At 43.3% G+C, this 23,419-nt stretch overlaps 1 protein-coding gene across 1 annotated transcript in view; it reads right to left on the reverse strand.

Moving 5' to 3' along the window:
- The window catches only part of LOC100482335 (cytochrome P450 2J2), a 37,776-nt gene extending 15,182 nt beyond the window's left edge, over positions 1-22,594 (reverse strand). Inside the window, exons 1-5 of the mRNA XM_002917199.4 lie at positions 22,313-22,594; positions 6,783-6,945; positions 3,821-3,970; positions 3,268-3,428; positions 139-315 (exon numbers count right to left, since the gene is read on the reverse strand). Coding sequence (XP_002917245.1) covers positions 139-315; positions 3,268-3,428; positions 3,821-3,970; positions 6,783-6,945; positions 22,313-22,522 — 861 coding nt within the window. The 5' untranslated portion in view covers positions 22,523-22,594. The remainder of the gene's footprint in view (positions 1-138; positions 316-3,267; positions 3,429-3,820; positions 3,971-6,782; positions 6,946-22,312) is intronic.
- Positions 22,595-23,419: the final 825 nt, after the last annotated feature.

A 23,419-nucleotide genomic window follows, 5' to 3' on the forward strand; every position in this document is an offset into this window, starting at 1 on the left:
TGACCTCCAAAACTGTCAGAGAATAAATCAGTGTGTTTGGAACCCCCAGGTTTGTGGTAATTTGTTACAGCAGCAATGGGAAACTAGTATACCCCCATTTGCTCTTTAAGAACAAAGAAACAACTTTGGTTCCCTCACCTTTTCTATTTCCTTGAGGTAAGCGTCAATAAAATCTCTTGGTTCAGCAGGATTCCAGTCTTTCCTGTGGTTTTCAGTCATATGAGCAATGAACGATTTCAGCTTCTCCCAGTGGCTAAAGAGTGTTTGATGAGGTCCAGGAAGAAATTTCATAATTCGTGGAAAGACATTGTAGAGCTAATTGAGAAAAACAAAACACTCATAGAGACGATTTGGTGCCCACTTTTCAAGATGAAATAATCAATATTCTCTTTCTATCTATCTTTACTCGTTCTTAAACCTTGGGTCGCTTTGACTCTTCTCTCTCACCCTCTTCTCACCTGCTAGCCAAACATTTCAGCACTCCATCCAAACTGTATCAAGTTTCAGACCACATCTCACCACCCCAGCCATGCTGTCCCCTAGTACAAACCACCAACCTTTCTTACCTGGATGCTGTGATAGCCTCCATCAGCTTCACTGATTCCATTCTTAACCCACTCCCAGTCTGTTTGCCACAGAGCTGCCAGAGGCATCATTTAACAGTTTAATCAGATCATTTCACTCCTTGGCTCTCAATCCTCCAATGACTTTCTATGACTCTCCGACAAAGCTCTACGTCATTCTCCTGACATAAGCTCCGCATGCACCAGCTGCCCACATGCCTGTCACTTGCTTTGCTACCACTCCCCGCCATCGTGCTCTCTCTTACTCACTCCAGTGCAGCACCACTGGCCTCTGTGATGACATCAAGGATGTTCTTGTTTGGGCCTTTACATTGGCTATTCCTTCTACCTAGAACGCTCTTCCTCTGAAATCTGTACAACTCTAAGCTCTCATTTCATTAAAGTGCTGCTCAAACGTCACCACTTGGAGTGGTCTTAAGCTGATGATCCTGTAAGCACCCCTGCCAACCTCTCTCCATTCCTTTGTCCTGTTTCATTTTCCTTCACGGTAATTATCACTAATATATGTGTGTGTATAAAATACATATACATATCTTATGTATATGTATTTGTCTGCCCCGCTATGATGTAATCTCCATGTAGGTGTAAGACATATTTTACTGAAATGAAGTATTTTTAGAAGTTTTTTCTCTGGGGCGCCTGGGTGGCACAGCGGTTAAGCGTCTGCCTTCGGCTCAGGGCGTGATCCCGGTGTTATGGGATCGAGCCCCACATCAGGCTCCTCTGCTATGAGCCTGCTTCTTCCTCTCCCACTCCCCCTGCCTGTGTTCCCTCTCTCGCTGGCTGTCTCTATCTCTGTCGAATAAATAAATAAAAAATCTTAAAAAAAAAAAAAGAAGTATTTTCTCTAATAATATCTGGTAGAAAGAAGCATGACATAATGGAAAGTCACCTAAACTTAAAATGAGACAGATACAGGTCCATCAGCTCTGCTATTGGTAAAATAGCTATAGCTATTTCTAGCTATAATATTTTGGTGATGATGATGATTGTGATGATAGTTTGTTTCTCCTTAATTTAAGTAGCTGCTAGTGGGGCCCTGGGATTATTCTGGTGACTGAATGACATGAGATCCATACAGCACCTAGCCAGGGCCAGTGGACCACTATCTGCATTTACTTACATGCTCCCATATCTGCTTGTACACACCATGATGCTTCGTTTCATCTTTAAAGGGGTTTTTTTTTGTTTTGTTTTATTTTGTTTAGTAAAAATTAACTGAGATAAAGAATGTATATTTGTCCATCGAGATGCCTGGCCTATTTTGGGACTCCAGGAAATGCTTAATAGCCTTACCCTACTGCCCCTTCTTACCCTCTCAGGAATTTCTTTTCCCTAGGGAAAGTCAGCTGGGTACCCACTGAACTCTCATGACTTCCTGTCTTACTAGGCCTGAAGAACATGGAATTACTGAGTTGGGACTACTGTGATTAGAAATGAGAACAGGGAATTCAAAAATATATTTGACAACAATAATAATAATAGCTCACATTCATTGCACCCTTTGAATGTGCCAGGAATCATGCTAACTGCTTTACTGGTTTTGATGCGATGGGTCCATAAAGCTCCAGGCAAAGACGGTTGTCAGGAATAAACAAAAATAAAGGTGGCCTTAACAAGTCCACTTCTCCCACAGAAGTGTCTTCCAAATCCAGAAAAAGTGGTTGAGAGACCAAGAAGCTGAGCAGAGTTTCTGACAGACTCACAGACTCAGAGGGATGTGCCAGGAATCATGCTAACTGCTTTACTGATTTTGATGCGATGGGTCCATAAAGCTCCAGGCAAAGGTGGTTGTCAGGAATAAACAAAAATAAAGGTGGCCTTAACAAGTCCACTTCTCCCACAGAAGTGTCTTCCAAATCCAGAAAAGTGGTTGAGAGACCAAGAAGCTGAGCAGAGTTTCTGACAGACTCACAGACTCAGAGGGACAAAATGGAGAGCAGGGTCCACCAAGGAAAGGGTGAAGTTTGAACCCCAAAGGTCTATACCCTATGGAATGAGAAGATTGATAATGTCAAGTGTGAATGGGCATGTAAGAGGTGTAACTGCTTTTGAAGCATTTAGGCATCTTTTATGTCCAGGTATAAATTCAAGAGAAATGAGTGGGCATGTCCACATTGGACAACTGTCCAAGAATGTTCATGGCAGCTCTTCGTAACATCCCCAACCTGGAAGCAACCCAAATGTTCATCAATAGAGAACAGAGCAACAACAAACAGTGGCATGTTCATACAATGAAATACTATTCAGAATATAAAAAAGAAAAGAGCAGCTGGCACAGATAAATCTGCAAACGATCTGCCGAGGGAGGAGCCAAGCACAGAAGAGTACTTCTGGGGCAGCCGAGTGGCTGGGTTAGGGAGGGACAGGGAGGGCCGGGACTCAAAGGCAATGGCAACATCGTGCTTTTAGATAAAACAACATGGATGTGTAGGTGTATAGCATGTAAAGCTTTATACTTCACATGAATTTTAGAAATGTTCTTTGTATGTAGTAAATATCCAATAATATCACCAAAAAACACTAAAGTCAACAGATCAATTTCAAATAAGTTTGAGTTGAAGTCAATTGTAAAAGGTGATACTTTAGCTTAAACAAAAAGGTGGTATTTTAGTAAGAACCCATCTGTATCTGACATCAGCTCCAATAGTCTTACCCAAGATGTAGAAAGAGAACCCCTTACCTGGCATCTCATTGATGTCTCCAGATACATGACCTCATCCAGCAGCCTCAGCAATTCCTGAAACTGTTCATCCTCGTACTCAAAGCGTTTCCCAAAGGTGAGAGAACAAATAATATTGGAAACTGCATTGTTCATCTTGAAGTGAGGGTTGAAAGGCTGTCCTGGAAGTGGAAGAAGAGATGGAAACTTGAGTTTGTTTCCATTTTCTATCTTCTACTGAGAGTCTCGTCTTCATGACATTTGACATAGTATAGAGCTGCCTGTGAGGCTCTGGCCACAGCCCCTACACAGGGTCTGACACAGCAAGTACTCGGCCAATACCTGGGAAGTCAAACTGATGACCCGAGTTTAAGTCAGTAATGTGTTTAATACCACTCTTCTTGCGCTTAATCCTAGAGCTCCGTGAAGGCAGGGTCATGGTGAGTTGTTCACTGTCATATTCTCAGTGCCTGGCACAGTGCTGGGCACAGGAGAGGTACTTAGGCACTTAATAAGTAACCGTTCAGTGAATGAATGAGTCACAGTCCTGCACCTGTCCTAGGAAACAACTCACCATTCTCTTCTTCTATTGCCTGGATGAGGTGATGGGCCTCCTCCTGAATGCGTTCCTCTAAGCTCTTCCTTCCTAGGCCAAAGTTCCTTAGTGTTGCCAGCGTGAACCTTCTTTGCTCCTTCCATGTTTGGCCACTGGACATGATCAATCCTGAAAAAAAAGAGAAAGCCAACATTATGGTATTGTTATTCTATTATTTAAATATCTGGCAAATGGTATTCAAATACGTAAGGGTGGGAAGGAGAAGGGTGTTAAGCCACATGAAAACTATTCAGGGCAATAATCCCAAAGTAGCGGATATAGTGGCTAGCATTACTGATTGCTTGTAGTAGAGGAACTTGAGTGTTTTTACGGCATTATGTAAGTTAGCATTTACAGAAATTTAATCTTTACTCCCCTCTCCCATTTTGCTGTTGAGAAAACTGAGGCACAAAAGATAAACTTGCAGGGTCACAGTAAGCAGCTGAAGAGGCATTCAAATTCAGGTCTGCTGGATTCCAAAGCTCATGCTTTGATTACTAGTCATGTAAGTCTACAGAAATATTTGTTTTATGCTACAAACTAAGAATGCACTTATGGATAAAATACATACTCATAAGGAGGCAAGGTGCTCCAGGAGAGTCTTATCTAAACTGGACCTTGAAAGATGAAGGAATGATTCAAGAAAGCAAGGAAGAGTGACTATTCCATGCAGAAAGAATAGCACAAGGAAAGGTAAAGGAAAAAAAAAAAAAAGCATCATCTTGCTGTGTTCAACAATTCATCATTTGTTTTTACAACACAGATAAGGCCACCCTCCCTTCTTTTCTTCACCTCCAGAGTACTCTCCTTTTAGTGCCTGGCTTTGACCTCCACCATCTCTATGAGATGGCCATCTTTGTCAAATCCAGGGAAACTTTTCAACCTAATCTTTCTTGATCTTTCAGCAGCATGGGGCGCTTCTCTCCTGAAGCCCTCCTTTCCAGCGGTGCTCAGGACAGCACACCCTCCAGATTTTCCTCCTTGCCGTATCTTTTGCTGGCTCATCGTCTCCTATCAAATTTTGAAATGATGGAGTTCTTCAAGATAAGGTATAAGGCCTCTTCTCTTCTTCCCCAAAATTCCATTCCTGGAAAATCTCATCAACTCCTAAATTTTTAAATAACATCTATTGATAGTGATCATTTATTTCTGTCCCTGAGCTCCAGACACACAGGCAACTGTCCGCCTGACTTTGCCTACTTAAGAGCCTTTCAAACTCAGCATATCCATGATTGGATTCACGATGTTCTCCATACAACTCCACACCCAAGCCAAGCTAAACTAACCTGTCCTCCTCCAAATGTTCCTCCTTTCCACTATCTATCCACTTGGGTGTCCACCTCAATACCTCATTCTGCTTTCCTTCTCCCTCTATTTAGGTCATCATATCTTATTGGATTTACCCCCCCCCCGGGATACCTTAAATTCTTGTATCTTCACTGGTACTAACCTGGTCTAGTCTACTCTATTGTCATTTCTTGCCATCTCCCTAGTCTAAGCTACAACCTTCTCTAACCTGAAATGCTGCCATAGTGTCTTGCTCCCTGTATACCATTTCCTACACTGCAACCTACATAAGTTTTTAAAATGTGCAGTGTAAATATGGTGATTCCTGCCTCTACTTAAAATCATTCAAGAGCTTCCATTGTTATTAGTGTAAAGCCCAACACCCTAACAAGAGCTCGCGTGAACAGTTCCTTGCCGAGCCCAGCAGCTCCATCTTCCTTTCGTTATCTCCATTCAATCCCTGTACTTGTCACACTGGCCACTTCTACCCCTCAAGTTCACTGTCCTTCTTCCTACCTCAGGGACTGTTCCTATTCTATTCCATCTGCCCATTGCCTCTTCACATCTATAAACTGATTGCCATTTATTTATATTAGCTGTCCTTGAATCCCAGGACTAGATTAGATCCCCCTAACAAATGCATCCTAAACATATCTTAATGAGACTAATGCTTTAAGTTATTAGAGCTCATCGATACTGTTTTTCTGATTAGAATGTAAATTACCTAAGGACATGGATTTTATCTGCATTACTCACGGTTGTGTTGATAGTGCCTAGCACTATGCTTCACAAAATAAATGCAGGGAGTGGTCTTAGAGCTGGAAGATGGACTATTTCAAAAAGGAATTGGGAAGCACCTGAAAAAATGGTGCTTGGGTAGAGTAATAGATTTGAGTTATCCATTTAGATTTTTAAATGTTTACATTTACTTATTTATTTGTTTATTTATTTATAAAATGAATTTTCTAAGAAATAATTCCTAAAACTAACTTTAGAAATAGCAGGAAAAAAAACTTGACTGTATCTACATAACCAATAAAGAAACTGAAAAAAACATTTGGGGGGGGGGCTTACAGAGATTTTATATATTTATTTACTTATTTATTTTTATTATTATGTTCAGTTGGCCAACATATAGTAGTGTTTACATTTATTTAATGATAATTTTAAGTATTCTTGCCAAACTGGTCTAACACAGAATGGAAGGCTTGAGATACCCTGTGGGAACAGCCCTAACAAAGAAGCATATGGAACTAGAGGCAAGAAGAGGGACTTACATAAGCAGCAGAAGGAAGCAGGTCCACCTCGATTTGCCTAGGGGAAGAGACTGGAGTGGGAAGCAGAAATACCGAGAATGCATTGCCTCTTCCTCCGCTATCACTGAGTAATGCAGTTACTTGTTTATCAGTGTTTCCAGAGTGAGTTCATGCAGGAGACACAGCTTCTTCCAAATCCCTGATAGGACCTGCCAAGTTCTTTAAGGGGGTGCCTTCAATAGGGAAATGTGGGCATCCAGCATCCAGCTTTCTTTAATTTCAGGAATTTTATAATGGGCCTGCTCCCTGAGAGTGTTGGAGAATTATAGTCACAGAGGCACCTTTAACACACCATAAAATATCAAACATAGCCATCTTACATTGGTTAAGAAACTTACCATTGTTCTTAAAGATACGTTCTCGGATAGGAGTTATAGGGCGGTTCACAAAGATTTGGTTCTGGTCGACAAGGATTTCTTTGATCAAGGGCAATCCAGTTACAAGAACTAAAGGCAAGTCACCGAGCTGCATGCTCATGATGTTTCCGTATTTCTTCACAAACTGAAAAATAGTTAAATAGTCACAATTGAAAATGCATTTGTCTGCGTGTCCGGGAATGGAGGGTGTGTGTATAGCTGGGGAAGGTCTTATACTGAGGAGAGTCTGCGTGCACCTCGGCATGATGGGAACCTCCCCTGTTTGCTTTTCCCCTTCTCTCAACTGGACTTGGATTGAATTCACTACAGGACATGGATCTTCCTTGTAAATATTCGTTCATATAGTCAACCTACACAAATTGAGTGAGCTGTCCCAAGAACGAGGCAGGAAGATGTAATTATAATAAAACAAGCAAGGTCTCTAACCCCGAAGCATCTCAGAGTCTAGTGAGGGGAGAGAACTCAGAATACATGACTCGCCAAAGAAGACTGATATGCTTAGTGGAAGTCCGGGGTTGCAAGCATGGACTTTTTAGTAAATCATAACTGTTGAAGTAGAAAAGAATGTCCCCTTCCTCAACACGTGCCAGATGCAGCTTCATGTCATAGCTGGGCCGGCTATGCAGAAAGCACTCTAGTTCTGGAGCTGTGTGGGCCCCTTAGCACGATGGTTCACTAGCTGTGGGCTCTTGGGAAAGTTGCTTCACTTTTCTTTTTAGCCTCAGCTACAGAAAAGGAAAAATTATTCCTCCCTCAAAAGGTTCGGTGAGGAAGAATGAAAGCAACAGTGTGAAAGGCACTTGGTTTCCTGGTACCTGGCGCACAGCCGCTCGAGTCCCTGAGGAATGATTGGGCTCGTGGCAACAGAGAGGACGAGAGCACATAGGTGATGTGCTGGAGGAAGGCACGTGGACACTGGGTGCCATGGGAAGCACTTCTCACTGTTTATTTCGTTTAATCTCACAACCACCCTGTGGCATTAACGATTTTCCTTGTCTTTCAGAAAAGGAAAACGAGTCGTAGCCCAAGTAATGTCACCAAGGAGCTATTGAGGGGTAGAGGGAATTTGTCAGGCATTATGTAAGGTTTGCGGACGAAGACATGAGCCTGAGAAGGCACCAGGCCCTTAGAGTTTAGTGGGAGAGAAAGAAAAGGAGGAGGGAGGGAGTGGGAGGGAGAGAATGGAGGAGTGTGTGGTGTGTCACAGGTATGCACAAACATGCAGGTATGTGGGAGTGGGTTGGATGAGAGTGAGTGGCTACTATTCAAGGCATTTCCTGCCTTGTTCATTCAACAGGTGACTCTGAGTGGACCCTACCCCTGCCTCTCGTCTACCTGGGCTGTGGCTAGCTGCAGGCAGTGGTACCAAACAGAAGGGTTCCATTTCCTCCACATGTCTGTGGCCCCTCCTTCTTGATCCCTACCCACTCATGCTCTCCTTTGCCACCCTCAGTGCCTCAGATCCCACCTACCCCCTCATCAGAGCAAATACGATGGATTACACCAGTCTCATTCTTCCACCCGGCTCCCACATTAAAAACCAAGCCTGAACTCAATGCCTCCCTTGTCCTTGTAGCCTAGAGTCTTCCGTCAATCTTTGTTCATCTCTAGCAAAGTATGTCCTATCTTGCTGGAAAGGGTGGAAGCAAGATTTGCTTAGAAATGGCAGGAATGGGTCCATGAAAATCAAGCAAATGTTTGTTTGTTGTTTCATCTTGCTGACTGCCTGAATGAACTTAGGGCTTTATGAAAAGGATTTCTTGACTAATTTAGAACATTCAGAAAAGACGTTTTTGGAATGGCTAAAAATCTCAGGTTAAGCTAAATGACTCCTAACTGACAATGTGCACATACAGCCTGGAACCTCAGCTTGTACTTGGCAGGGACACAGCCCTCCATCAGTATTTACTGAAATGAACTCTTTCAGAGTTTCAGCTCTACCAGCTCTCTGCCCAGGTATACTTCTAGTCTAAAAGAACTGGACCAGGAACTTACACGGCATAGTCAACTGTGTAAACATAGATAGGTCAAATGCCCTCCCGGAACCCTCTTATTGACTACGGTGGTGTCTAACAGTTCTCCTGCGCACTGTGCCATCATCCTATCGATCATTTTACAGGATGTAAACGTGTGGCACACTGGGCATCTGAAAGCGTCAGAAAGCAGAGCATACTGTCCAATGCACAACAATAACTGAGTCACTACAAAAATGAGAGGGCAAGAGAATAAGAGACGTTAAAAATACGATGATTCAGGAGCTAAAATAGGCTTAATATCAGAAAGGAAAATAGAAAAATAAAGAGAAAAGGATTCACACAGGAACTATAAAAGGCAAACAAAAGTAATAGAGGCAGGAAATTTAAGACAAGTGGTCAAATCCCAAATGTGGGATTAAGTACTTACATAATAAGGTGGAACAAAATAAATGTATAGAATAAAGAAAAATGAGAAGGGAGGGTTAGTGAGACAAGAGCTTGAACCATGATACCCGAGACAGATGACTGGGAGAGATTCCACTTCTTCTAGGTTCTTAAACTCAAAAAACCACAGAACAAAGACACAAAGAAAGGAAAAGGAAAAGTGGAAAAGTGTAGCAATTCTCATTTCCCGGGCAGCAGGGGAGAAGGTCTACTTCTCCGAACCCTGACCAGCCCTGAGCAGTGTGTGTGTGTGTGCCCGTGTGCATACGGGCACATACCATTCTAATAGACAAAAAAATGCATGCCGTTTCTATATGTAACTAAGGTTTAACACCTTTTCCCCAATATGTATATTACATTTTAAAAACTGTTTATGTCTTCTAACCATTTTTTAATTGGGAAGTTCAACTTTTTACTCACTGATAGGGAGAAGCGCTAATAAAAAGTTATGAATGGGAGTATTTTTATTTTATTACACAGGAGTCTGGAGAGTTATATACCAAATCCAATAGAGGAATTGCTCAGCATGTTTGGGTATGTTTGAGGGGCTGGGTTGGCACAAGGAGGGGCAAGATTCTTTCCTTTTCATTCACTAAATTATATTCTTAAATGTTTTCTTAATGTGTTTGTATTGCTTTCATTTACTTATTGTTTCCTTTTAAATATTTTATTTATTTGTCAGAGAGAGAGCACAAGCAGGGGAAGCAGCAGGCAGAGGGAGAAGCAGGCTCCCTGCTGAGCAAGGAGCCCGGTGTAGGGCTCGATCCCAGGACCCTGAGATCATGACCTGAGCTGAAGACAGATGCTTAACCAAACTGAGCCACCCAGGCATCCCTGTGTTGCTTTTATAGTTCAAAATTATTTCTATCTGATAAAGAAGAAAAAGAAAGAAGAAAGAAAGAAAGAAAGAAAGAAAGAAAGAAAGAAGAAAGAAAGAAAGAAAGAAAGAAGAAAAGTAAAAAGAAAAACAGACCTAAGGAAATAAGGAATAAAGCGTCATTAACAATGGTTCCTGCTCTTTTCTGAGTCACAGAATCCTTTGAAAATCTAGTGTATGGCATGGATCTGCTCTTAAATTAAAGCAGCTCACAGTCTAATGGAACATATGGAAAAACAATCAGTTCTTATTTTTACTATTCTGTACAATAAATCATTCGCTCATAGGGAGACTAGGCGCCAGGACAGGTTCTTGGGAAAAGTGTCTCCTCACTTGAGTAAGGAGATAGGAGGCAAGACTGGCAAGGTAATCTGAGCCAGATTGAGGAGTGTCTTCATGCCAGGTGAAATAGTTTGAATCCTGTTTTGTTTGTAATTAGAAGTCTGGAGATGTTTGATTAGGAGACATAAGGTAAATGAGTATTTAAGAGCTTGGATTGTGAAGCCCTACAAATTTGTTTGAATCCACTTGTTACTTTCTGTGTGATTTGGGGGCAAGTTATTTGACTTCTCTGTGCCTCAGTTTCCAAATCTATAAAATGGAGATTATGGCAGGATTAGCCATAATACTAATATTAACAATAAAATTATTTGTTATTGATATACTTGGGAGCATATTTTAGCAAAGGGACTGTGGTAAGATATTGACAAGGTAATGAAGGGAAAGAGGCCAGAGAGTGGGATAATGGAACCCATCCAACAAGGAGGCCAAAGGATGCCTGCTATACAACAACAGTGAGTTTCCTTGAATTTCTTGCTGTCAACTTTTAAAGAAAAGGGAAAAGTGGTATAGATATAGATAAGCATCAACTTCTAGGCCCCTGGCAATAAATTGAAATTCATAGGGTTATTTGATTCTTTAAACGATCCTAGAAAGCATTTTCAGTTTTCAGAAAAGGAGGCACAGAGATTAGCACATAGATGGGGGAATAAAGTTTGGACTCTTTCTAACTCTTTAGGTTTCATCCTTAAATCAAAGGATGAAGATATTCTCTCTTCAGAATGACGGCACTCCTTAAGTATTAACAAGCCACATGACTTCCCAATAAAAAAACCACATTCCCAGCTTCTCCAGGTGTAGCCAATGGTACAGGAGTGGGGTTGATGTGTTTACCTTCTGGGTCTCAGCCTTAAATGAAAGCGGCTTGCTACCCAACTTCCCTATTCCCTTTTCTACGGAGCAGAACTCACACACAAGGGTGTTGCAGGACCTGAGCTACAACTAGAAGGAACTGGAGTTTTTGGATAACCTTGAGGTATAAAGCAGCCTCTCTGTCCTGGACTTCCTGCCTATATCTGAACTCATTTGTGGGAGAAAGGTAAATTTCAATCTTTTTTTTACACCATGGCTTTTTGGGATCTCTATTATAAGCAGCTTAATGTGTATCCTAACTAATATATTTATCCACCTTATCCACTATTCTCCCCTTTTAGTCCAATAAAGTTTTCTCTTACTTAGATAAATGCTCCTCTAATATGTCATATGGCTATGATAGAAAAAGTTTAGAAAATAGGGGAAATAACACAAGAAAAGTTCCCATCGGACTGAGGTTAAGATGGCGGAGGAGTAGGGGACCCCTTTTTCAGCCGGTCCCCTGAGTTGAGCTGGATAGGTACCAGACCAGCAGGAATATCCACGGAATCAGCCTGAGACGCAGGAAGATACATCTGGATCTCTACAAATGAACATCTCCAGCGCTGAGTATCGAGGTACGAAGCGGGGAGCCGTGAAACCGCGCACAGATATCGGAAGCTAAACAGAAGGGGGAGGGAGCCGCCGTGTCAGGGCGCCGGGAAGCGGTAGCCACCTGCAAGGGGGAGCGGACAGACCGCGGACCCGCACGCTTGAGACAGCAGGCTGAGAAGGGAGCTCCGGGAGCGCACGCGGGACGGCTGGCGGTTGGCGGGCCACCTGCACGGGGGAGCAGGCGGACTCGCGGACGGCACCCGCGAGACAACAGACTTAGAACGCGAGCTCCAGGAGCGCGCGCGCAGGGCGGCTGGCGGGCCACCTGCACCGGGGAGCGGGCGGACCGCGGACCCGCACTCTGGAAACGGCAGACTGAGTCCGTGAGCCGGGAGCGTGCACCACCAAGCATCTCACGGAGCTCCGGAGCTCCGGTGTGCTCACTGGATCGAGGCTGAGACCGGGAGCTCCGGGAGCGTCCGCGGGGCGGCTGGCGGCTGGAGGGCCACCTGCACGGGGGAGCAGGCGGACTCGCGGTCAGCACCCGTGAGACACCAGACTGAGACGGGGAGCTCCGGGAGCCCGCGCGGGGCGGCTGGCGGCTGGCGGGGTTGGAAACACAAAGGACAGAGACGTGCCGGCCCTGGAAGTGAGGGCTGGGACGCCGGGTGTGGGGCGCACAGCCCGGGATGCTGCAGGGTTGAGCAGCACCAACAGAAACAGAGTTAAAGTGGCCAGAACATCAGTGGAGAACGATCCGCGATCCCTCTGTTCTGAGACAGAGGCTGAATTTCAGCCGCTGCTGCTCTCTCAGAAGAGGCATAGCAAACCGCCAGGGAAAGCCGCCAGAGAACAAAAGCCCGGAAATACCGGCTCACAGGGTGCCCATCCCCATCCCCCCTCGCAAGGGACACAGAGACTCTACCCAAACAGGGTTTTCTGAGTACCGGCAGGCAGGCCCCTCCCCCAGAAGGCAGGCTGAAAAATCAAGAAGCCCACAACCCGGAGCGCCTGAGTGGCGCAGTCACCAAGCACCTGTCTTCGGATTAGGGTGTGATCACAACGCTCCGTAAGGAGTCCTTCATCGGGCTTCTCCACCGGGAACCTGCTTCTTCCTCTCCCACTCCTCTGCTTGGGTTCCCTTTCTTGCTGACTGTCTCTCTCTCTCTCAAATAAATAAATAAACTCTTTAAGGAAGAAGCCCACATCCCTAAGATCTCTATAAAACAAGGGCGCACGGCCTGGGTCCCAGTCAACACTTGGGCTCTGGACAACCCTGCAATCTCTCTTCATCAGAATGACGAGAAGGAGAAGTCCCCCCCAGCAAAGAAAAGATAATGAGTCTGTGGCCTCTGCCACAGAATTGGCCTCGGCCACAGAATTAATACATATGGATGTATCCCAATTATCAGAAATGGAATTCAGAGCAACAATGGTCAAGATGATGAGTAAACTTGAAAAAAGCATCAGAGAAAGCGTTGCTGAGAATATAGAATCCCTAAGGGCAGAAATGAGAGCGAATCTGACAGAAATTAAAAACTCAGTGGGCCAAATACAGTCAAAACTAGAGGCTCTGACGGCCAGGGTCACCGAGGCAGAGGAACGCGTTAGCGAATTGGAGGATGGGTTAGTAGAAGAAAAAACGAAAATAGAAGCTGGTCTTAAAAAAATCCACGCCCACGAATGTAGATTACGGGAGATTACTGACTCTATGAAACGATCCAATGTCAGAATCATCGGCATCCCTGAAGGGGTGGAGAAAAACAGAGGTCTAGAAGAGATATTTGAACAAATTGTAGCTGAAAACTTCCCTAATCTAGCAAGGGAAACAAGCATTCGTGTCCAAGAGGCAGAGAGGACCCCATCCAAGCTCAACCAGGACAAACCTACGCCACGGCATGTCATAGTGCAATTCGCAAATATTAGATCCAAGGATACAGTATTGAAAGCGGCCAGGGCAAAGAAATTTCTCACGTACCAAGGCAAAGGTATCAGGATTACGTCAGACCTGTCTACAGAGACCTGGAATGAGAGAAAGGCTTGGGGGGGCATTTTTAAAGCTCTTTCAGAGAAAAACATGCAGCCAAGGATCCTTTATCCAGCAAAGCTGTCATTCAGAATTGATGGAGAAATAAAGACGTTCCAAAATCGCCAATCATTAACCAATTTCGTAACCACGAAACCAGCCCTACAGGAGATATTAAGGGGGGCTCTATAAAGGTAAAAAGGCCCCAAGAGTGATACAGAGCAGCAAGTCACAACCGATACAAAGACTTTAAAGAGAAATGGCATCATTAAAATCATATCTGTCAATAATCTCTATCAATCTAAATGGCTTAAACTCTCCCATAAAACGCCACAGGGTTGCAGATTGGATAAAAAGACATGACCCATCCATTTGCTGTCTACAAGAGACTCATTTTGAACCCAAAGATGCATTCAGACTTAGAGTAAGGGGATGGAGTACCATCTTCCACGCAAATGGACCTCAAAAGAAAGCTGGAGTAGCAATTCTCATATCAGATAGACTGGATTTTAAACTAGAGGCCATAGAGAGAGATACAGAAGGGCACTATATTATTCTTAAAGGAAGTATTCAACAAGTGGATATGACAATTATTAATATATATGCCCCCAACAGGGGAGCAGCAAGATACACAAGCCAACTCTTAACCAAAATAAAGAGACATATAGATAAGAACACAGTAATAGTAGGGGACCTCAACACCCCACTATCAGAAATAGACAGAACACCCTGGCAAAAACTAAGCAAAGAATCAAAGGCTTTGAATGCCATACTCGACGAGTTGGACCTCATAGATATATATAGAACACTACACCCCAGAACCAAAGAATACTCATTCTATTCAAATGCCCATGGAACATTCTCAAGAATAGATCATGCTCTGGGACACAAAACAGGTCTCAGCCAATACCAAAAGATTGAAATTATCCCCTGCATATTCTCAGACCACAACGCTCTGAAATTGGAACTCAACCACAAGGAAAAACCTGGAAGAAACTCAAACACTTGGAGGCTAAGAACCATCCTGCTCAAGAATGACTCGATAAACCAGGAAATCAAAAAACAAATTAAACAATTTATGGAGACCAACGAGAATGAATACACAACGGTCCAAAACCTATGGGATACTGCAAAGGCAGTCCTAAGGGGGAAATACATAGCCATCCAAGCCTCACTCAAAAGAATAGAAAAATCTAAAATGCAGTTTCTATATTCTCACCTCAAGAAACTGGAACAGCAACAGAGGGACAGGCCTAACCCACTGACAAGGAAGGAGTTGACCAAGATTAGAGCAGAAATCAATGAATTAGAGACCAGAACCACAGTAGAGCAGATCAACAGGACTAGAAGCTGGTTCTTTGAGAGAATCCATAAAATTGATAGACCACTGGCAAAACTTGTCCAAAAACAAAGAGAAAGGACTGAGATTATTAAAATTATGACTGAAAAGGGAGAGGTCACGACCAGCACCATTGAAATTGCAAGGATTATTAGAAACTTTTATCAACAGCTATATGCCAAAAAACTAAACAATCTGGAAGAGATGGAGGCCTTCCTGGAAACCTATAAACTACCAAGACTGAAACAGGAAGAAATAGATTTCTTAAATAGGCCAATTAACTATGAAGAAATTGAGTCAGTGATAAACAACCTTCCAAATAATAAAACTCCAGGCCCAGACGGTTTTCCTGGGGAATTCTACCAAACATTCAAAGAAGAAATAATACCTATTCTCCTAAAGCTATTTCAAAAAATAGAAACAGAAGGAAAGCTACCAAACTCATTCTATGAGGCTAATATTACCTTGATCCCCAAACCAGGCAAAGACCCCCTCAAAAAGGAGAATTACAGACCGATTTCTCTAATGAATATGGATGCCAAAATCCTCAACAAGATCCTTGCTAATAGAATCCAACAGTACATTAAAAGGATTATCCATCATGACCAAGTGGGATTCATACCTGGGATGCAAGCATGGTTCAACACTCGCAAATCAATCAATGTGATACATCATATCAACAAGAAAAGACTCAAGAACCATATGATCCTCTCAATTGATGCAGAAAAAGCATTTGACAAAATACAGCATCCTTTCCTGATTAAAACCCTTCAGAGTGTAGGAATAGAGGGTACATTTCTCAATCTCATAAAAGCCATCTATGAAAAGCCTACTGCAAGCATTATTCTCAATGGGGAAAAGCTGGAAGCCTTTCCCTTAAGATCAGGAACACGACAAGGATGCCCACTCTCGCCACTATTATTCAACATAGTACTAGAAGTCCTTGCAACAGCAATCAGAAGACAAAAAGGGATCAAAGGTATCCAAATCGGCAAAGAAGAAGTCAAACTGTCTCTCTTTGCAGATGACATGATACTCTATATGGAAAACCCAAAGGAATCCACTCCCAAACTATTAGAAGTTATAGAACAATTCAGTAAGGTGGCAGGATACAAAATCAATGCCCAGAAATCAGTTGCATTTCTATACACGAATAACGAGACTGAAGAAAGAGAAATTAGGGAATCCATCCCATTTACAATAACACCAAAAACCATGCGTTACCTTGGAATTAACTTAACCAGAGACGTAAAGGACCTATATGCTAGAAACTATAGATCACTTTTGAAAGATATTGAGGAAGACATAAAAAGATGGAAAAATATTCCATGCTCATGGATTGGAAGAATTAACATAGTTAAAATGTCCATACTACCCAGAGCAATCTACACTTTCAATGCTATCCCGATCAAAATACCGAGGACATTTTTCAAAGAACTGGAACAAATAGTCCTTAAATTTGTATGGAACCAGAAAAGGCCCCGAATCTCCAAGGAACTGTTGAAAAGGAAAAACAAAGCTGGGGGCATCACAATGCCGGATTTCGAGCTGTACTACAAAGCTGTGATCACAAAGACAGCATGGTACTGGCACAAAAACAGACACATCGACCAATGGAACAGAATAGAGAACCCAGAAATGGACCCTCGGCTCTTTGGGCAACTAATCTTTGATAAAGCAGGAAAAAACATCCGGTGGAAAAAAGACAGTCTCTTCAATAAATGGTGCTGGGAAAATTGGACAGCTACATGCAAAAGAATGAAACTTGACCACTCTCTCACACCATACACAAAAATAAACTCCAAATGGATGAAAGACCTCAATGTGAGACAGGAATCCATCAAAATTCTAGAGGAGAACATAGGCAACAACTTCTATGACATCGGCCAGAGCAACCTTTTTCACGACACATCTCCAAAGGCAAGAGAAATAAAAGATAAAATGAACTTATGGGACTTTATCAGGATAAAGAGCTTCTGCACAGCCAAGGAAACAGTCAAAAAAACTAAGAGACAGCCCACGGAATGGGAGAATATATTTGCAAAGGACACCACAGATAAAGGACTGGTATCCAAGATCTACAAAGAACTTCTCAAACTCAATACACGAGAAACAAATAAACAAATCATAAAATGGGCAGAAGATATGAACAGACACTTTTCCAATGAAGACATACAAATGGCTAACAGACACATGAAAAAATGTTCAAAATCATTAGCCATCAGGGAAATTCAAATCAAAACCACACTGAGATACCACCTTACGCCAGTTAGAATGGCAAAGATAGACAAGGCAAGAAACAACAATTGTTGGAGAGGATGTGGAGAAAGGGGATCCCTCCTACATTGTTGGTGGGAATGCAAGTTGGTACAGCCACTCTGGAAAACAGTGTGGAGGTCCCTTAAAAAGTTAAAAATTGAACTACCCTATGACCCAGCCATTGCACTACTGGGTGTTTACCCCAAAGATACAGACGTAGTAAAGAGAAGGGCCATATGCACCCCAATGTTCATAGCTGCATTGTCCACAATAGCCAAATCATGGAAGGAGCCGAGATGCCCTTCAACAGATGACTGGATTAAGAAGCTGTGGTCCATATATACAATGGAATATTACTCAGCTATCAGAAAGAACGAATTCTCAACATTTGCTGCAACATGGACGGCACTGGAGGAGATAATGCTAAGTGAAATAAGTCAAGCAGAGAAAGACAATTATCATATGATTTCTCTCATCTATGGAACATAAGAACTAGGATGATCGGTAGGGGAAGAAAGGGATAAAGAAAAGGGGGGTAATCAGAGGGGGGAATGAAACATGAGAGACTATGGACTATGGGAAACAAACTGGGGACTTCAGAGGGGAGGGGGTGGGGGAAGGGGATGGACTGGTGGTGGGTAGTAAGGAGGGCACGTATTGCATGGTGCACTGGGTGTTATACGCAACTAATGAAGCATCAAACTTTACATCAGAATCAGGGGATGTACTGTATGGTGATTAACATAATATAATAAAATAAAATTAATTATAAAAAAAAAAGTTCCCATCATACCATTTATTATGTTTTAAGATTTTATTTATTTGAGAGAGAGAGAGAGTGAGAGAGAGAGAACGAGAGGGGAGAGGGTCAGAAGGAGAAGCAGACTCCCTGCCAAGCAGGGAGCCCGAAGTGGGACTCCGTCCCGGGACTCTGGGATCATGCCCTGAGCTTAAACAACTGAGCCACCCAGGCACCCCTCCCATTGTGCCATTTAAACAGTCTAGTTTCTTCACTGTGCTGTTGCTGTGTTTTAGCTCATGTCACTTTCTCGAATTTAAAATCTCCTGTCCCCTTAACTCCACTTAGCCACTTGCCTAACATTCATTTAAAGCTCAGCCCAATTTATTCCAACATTCTACAAGAGGTTATCTCTAGGGCTTCCCATTCTCCACAAGCCTGTCTCCTGATACCTCATTTGGTTACCATGAGTCTCCACCACGCATTTCATCATACTCTATTCTGTGTTGTGGCTGTCTTATGGTAAACATTTCATAAGTGTATAATAAGTGAATCCATGAACAAATCAATTATCCTCTATCATGAAAAGTCAAGTGACATAAATAGAGAACAGGTGTAAGAGTCAAATAGTCCTGGATTCTAGTCCTTCTTTTGCCATCATGTATGCTGAATAACTCAAGCAAATGATTTTATTGTTTTCAGTTTCCACAGTGGCAAAATGGAAACACCACCAGATAATACCTAACTTGTGTGTCCTTTGTGAAGATTAAATGAAAATGAACATATAAATCCTGATACAAGACCTAGCAAATAGTTGGTACTTAATGTTTCCAAATTGCTAGAATGTAAATTTCATTATAACTAAATGAACCATTTGACTCCATTTGTTTTACAACCAAAAACATAAAAAATGCAAACCTACATGGAGTAAAATTTAACAGTCTGATCTGATGAGAAAACATTAGGCCATGGATAAGATCGTAGCCTCAGTTTCATTACCAGCCAGTTTTATGACAGGCAAATCATTTACTCTTTCTAATCAGCTCTATCTTAATGGTAAAACAAAGGCACAGATCAAATTTCTGATTCCAGACAAGATTGAGTAAAAGCATTCCATTTTACTCTTTCTACTAATCATGACCCTAATTAGCACAGGCCAAAATAACTACAAGAAAGTCCTGTTTTCTCTAGCCAAAGTGCCAGAAAAAGCCTGGCCCAATAGGACAGAAACTTTTTAACCTTTCTACTTCCCTGCTCTGTAGCTAACACAATGAAAAAAGATGTGATTTTTCCCCACCCTAATGGGTGCCCCATCCGTGGAAATCATGGGTGGGGACTTGTCTTTATTCTACCTTTGAAGCAACAAGGTGATGACCCTTACCTGCCCAGTCTGTGAGCTGAATTGTAACTATCACCCCCAAACTGGGGGGGTCAAGAGGAAGAATTCTAATTTCTACCCTTCTCCTACAGAAATAAGGAGATGTTCCTTCCCCATGCAGCAGACATGGATAGATCCCTGACTTCCATCCTCCCTGTAAAGAAGAGGCTATCCTATCCAGGTTAGGAGTGGAGGTGTCTTTTGTCCCCATTCTCATTCTCCCCAGCCTGCACTGATGAGAATGTAAAATGGAGTCCTCTGTGGCTGGATAACCCATAAGTGGGGAAGACTAGAAGTGCCACAGAGGCTCTATAACTTAAAATGGAATTTGAACCACAATCCACAATAGTGAGCTTCTGACCATGAACAGGTTGACTCTGCCAAAATGGAAGAGTTTACATGTCCCAAGTCATATAAAACACAAAATGTCCAGCATATATTCCAGAATTACCTTACCAAGAGCCAAGAAAATCTCAGTTTGAATGGGTTGACACCAAAACTAAGATGCCACAGATGTCGGAATTATAGGATAAGGATTTTAAATCAGCTATAATATGTTTCAACAAACAATTACAAATATTCTCAAAAAAATTAAAAATAGTTGTGGTTCAGTCAGTTAAGCATCTGACTCTTGATTTCTGCTCAGGTCATGATCTCAGAGTCGTGAGATAGAGCCCCACCTCAGGTTCCACACTCAGTGCATGGTCTGCTTGGGATTCTCTCTCTCTCTCTCTCCCTCTCCTCTCCCTCTGCTCCTCCCCCCTCAAATAAATTAAAAAATCTTTAAAAAAGTTTTTTAAAAAATAGAAAATCTTACCAAAGAAATAAAAGATATATATATAATATACAAAAATATATAAGAACCAAAGGGAAAATTAAAACTTAAAAATACAATAACCTAAACAAAAAACTCAATAGAGCAACCCAACAGCAGAACAGGAATGACAAAGAACCCAGTGAAACTGAAGACAGATCAGTAGGCTGTATCCAATCTGAACAACACAAGAGAAAGTAGATTTTTGAAAAGGACAAAAACGGAGCCTCCGGGACCTATGTTAGAACAACAGAAGATCTACCATTTGCACCATCACTGTCCATCTCCTAGTGATTGACAGAATCAATAGATAGGAGGTCAAGGTATAGAAGAACTAAACGACAGGATCATCCAACGAGATCTAATTGATGCATATGGAACACTCAGCCCAATGATAGCAGAATCCATACATTTTACTCAAGCATGCATGGGACTGTATCCTGGGTCATAAAAAAAACCTTAACAAATTTAAAAGACCTGAAATTATACAGAATATGTCCTTTCACCACAACGACATCAAACTGGAAATCATTAATAGGAAGAAAGCAAGAAAATTTCCAAATACTTGGAAATGAAACAATATATTTCTTTTTTTTTTTTAAGATTTTATTTTTAAGTAATCTCTACACCCAGCCTGGGGCTCAAACTCACAACCCCGAGATCAAGAGTCGCACACTCCACCGAGGGAGCCAGCCGGGCGTCCCTAACCAACGTATTTCTTAAACAAGGGTCTAGATTTAGGAGCCTAGCTGTTACATTCTGTGACTAATTCTGTCATTTAGTGTCACCAATTGGGTGTTTCTCCGAGGAAGTGAAACCTCCTCCATCAGTCCTTGAGGATGGAGGCATGTGTTTAAAGTGCTCTAGGTACGTCTAGGAGAAGGGGAACTAATATTTGTGCACCTCCTAAAAGCCATGTTTGACCACTGATGGTTTCATTGACTTCACAGCCACCTACCACAGTGCTGTCACTCAGCTAGGAAGTGATAGGTAGCAGAGGTATCTAGCTGAGTGACAGGAAACCAGCTGAGGATTTTGGAGAGAGGGCTGGATGTTGGAGGGAATTTTAAGGAAATCAGAGGGGCCAGAGTTAGGAAACCCTGGTGGGACATGGTTATAAAAAGGAGAAAAGATGCTGAGTTAAGAAGAGTTCCAAGTGGATCCCTCATAAGTCTTAACTCTGGAAGGCAGTGGGAAGCACTAAGAAAATTTATGCAGAGGGACATTTTAAAACAAATTAATGAAAGCAGATCCCAAGGAGAGGAGACTGAAAGGGAGGGGCTCAGATACTGAAAAGTGGTGAGGATTTAGGCAGCACTGTTACCATTTTACACTCAGGAAATACAGCTGAGAGGGTAAATACAGCCCCCCGCCCCCACCGATGACAAAAATATTAAGGGAGGCAAAGTGATCATATTATAAATAGGATGTTCCCAGCGCCTGAGTAGCTCAGGTGGTTAAGCATCTGCCTTCGGCTCAGGTCATGATCGCGGAGTCCTGGGATTGAACCCATGTTGGGCTCTCTGCTAAGTGGGGAGTCTGCTTCTCCCTCTGACCCTACCCCCTGTCGGGCGCGCGCTCTCTCTAAATAAATAAAATCTTAAAAAAATAAATAGGATGTTCCAATAAGATTTAACAAGATACAAAATAAACGGTTAAAGAATGTAACATGTCAGGCACCCTTAAATAGTAAACAGTGAATCATATTTTACTTCTAGAAAGGACAGGTGTAATCATGCCAGATGACAGTGGGAAACCGAGTCTCAAAGCAGGGTTTACCAAGAACTTGCGTTAGCGGCACAGCCACCCAGCCTCCCGCCCTCGATCCCGGGGATGGCCCGTGTCCTACAGCTCAGGGTCAGGGCAAAGCCCTGCACCTTCGCCCGCTCCTACCCGCTGAATCGTCAGGTGCGACCGCTCAAAGTCCAGATGGAAGAAGTTGCCCACGAAGGGCAGGGCTAGGGGACCTGGCGGGTAGTTCTTTGGGCGCCGTCTTTTGAGGCAATCGGCAAAGAACAGAAAGGCGACGGCACCCAGCAGCAGGGTGCGGAGGTGGCCCATCGCCCAGACGGCGGCCGCCAGGGAGCCCATCGCCGCGAGCATGGCTCTCCGGTCCTCTTCCTCTGCTGAGCTCTGGGCCGGCGACGTCCCTGCGGGTCCCTGCAGCTGAGCTCTCAGGACCGCCCGCCTGCCCCGCCCAACTCGCCCCGTCCGTCCCGCCCCCACGCCGCCCCGCCCCTGCTGCCCGCCCCTGCCGCCCTCCCCACTGCACCCGCAGTGGGAACCCTGTCCCAGCTGTTCGCCCCGCCCGCCTCGTGCAGCGCCGGATGAGCCCCCCTTTTCCCTCCTTCCCTCCCTGGACCCCAGACTCCACGCCAGCCAGGCTGCCCTCCAGAAGGCCGACACTGAATTCTTGGGAGGCCGCGTAGGGGTCTTGGAAAAAGCCAGGCTAGGAGCGTTGTTCTTTCCTGTTTAGAAAGCTTGTCCCTGAGGCTACGGGGGCTCTCGGGTTTATGGTTTCAGTGCATCTGGGAGAGCACCACAGGCGTTTGAACTCCGTGTTTTTCAATCACCCTCTCTCATCCAACGCTTGGAATCTTGCCAGGTAAACAGTGATGATAACAGCAGCACCTGGCATTTCTTGGGCGCTTAACTAAATGCCAGGCAGCACACTCGCCTCTGCACATGAATCATTTCGTTCTGACAAAATTGTGCAAGAAATGCTCTTCTTAGCTCCATCTCGCAGTTGAGGAAACTGAGCCCTAGAGGTTAAGTGGCAAATAGGTGGTAAAAATAAATCCACCAGTCTGCAACACATCTGAACAAGGTGTTTGTAACTTTTTGAAGATTGAAAAGCATTACCTCAAGGGGGGCTTGGTTGCCTCAGTCGGTTAAACCACCGACTCTTGATTTCCCTTCAGGTCCTGATCTCAGGGCTGGGTGGGGAGCCTGCTTAAGATTCTCTCCCTCCCTCTTCCTCTGGCCCCGCCCTCTAAAAAA

Source organism: Ailuropoda melanoleuca, chromosome 2 (genome assembly GCF_002007445.2).
Source record: "Ailuropoda melanoleuca isolate Jingjing chromosome 2, ASM200744v2, whole genome shotgun sequence".
Lineage (NCBI taxonomy): Eukaryota > Metazoa > Chordata > Mammalia > Carnivora > Ursidae > Ailuropoda > Ailuropoda melanoleuca.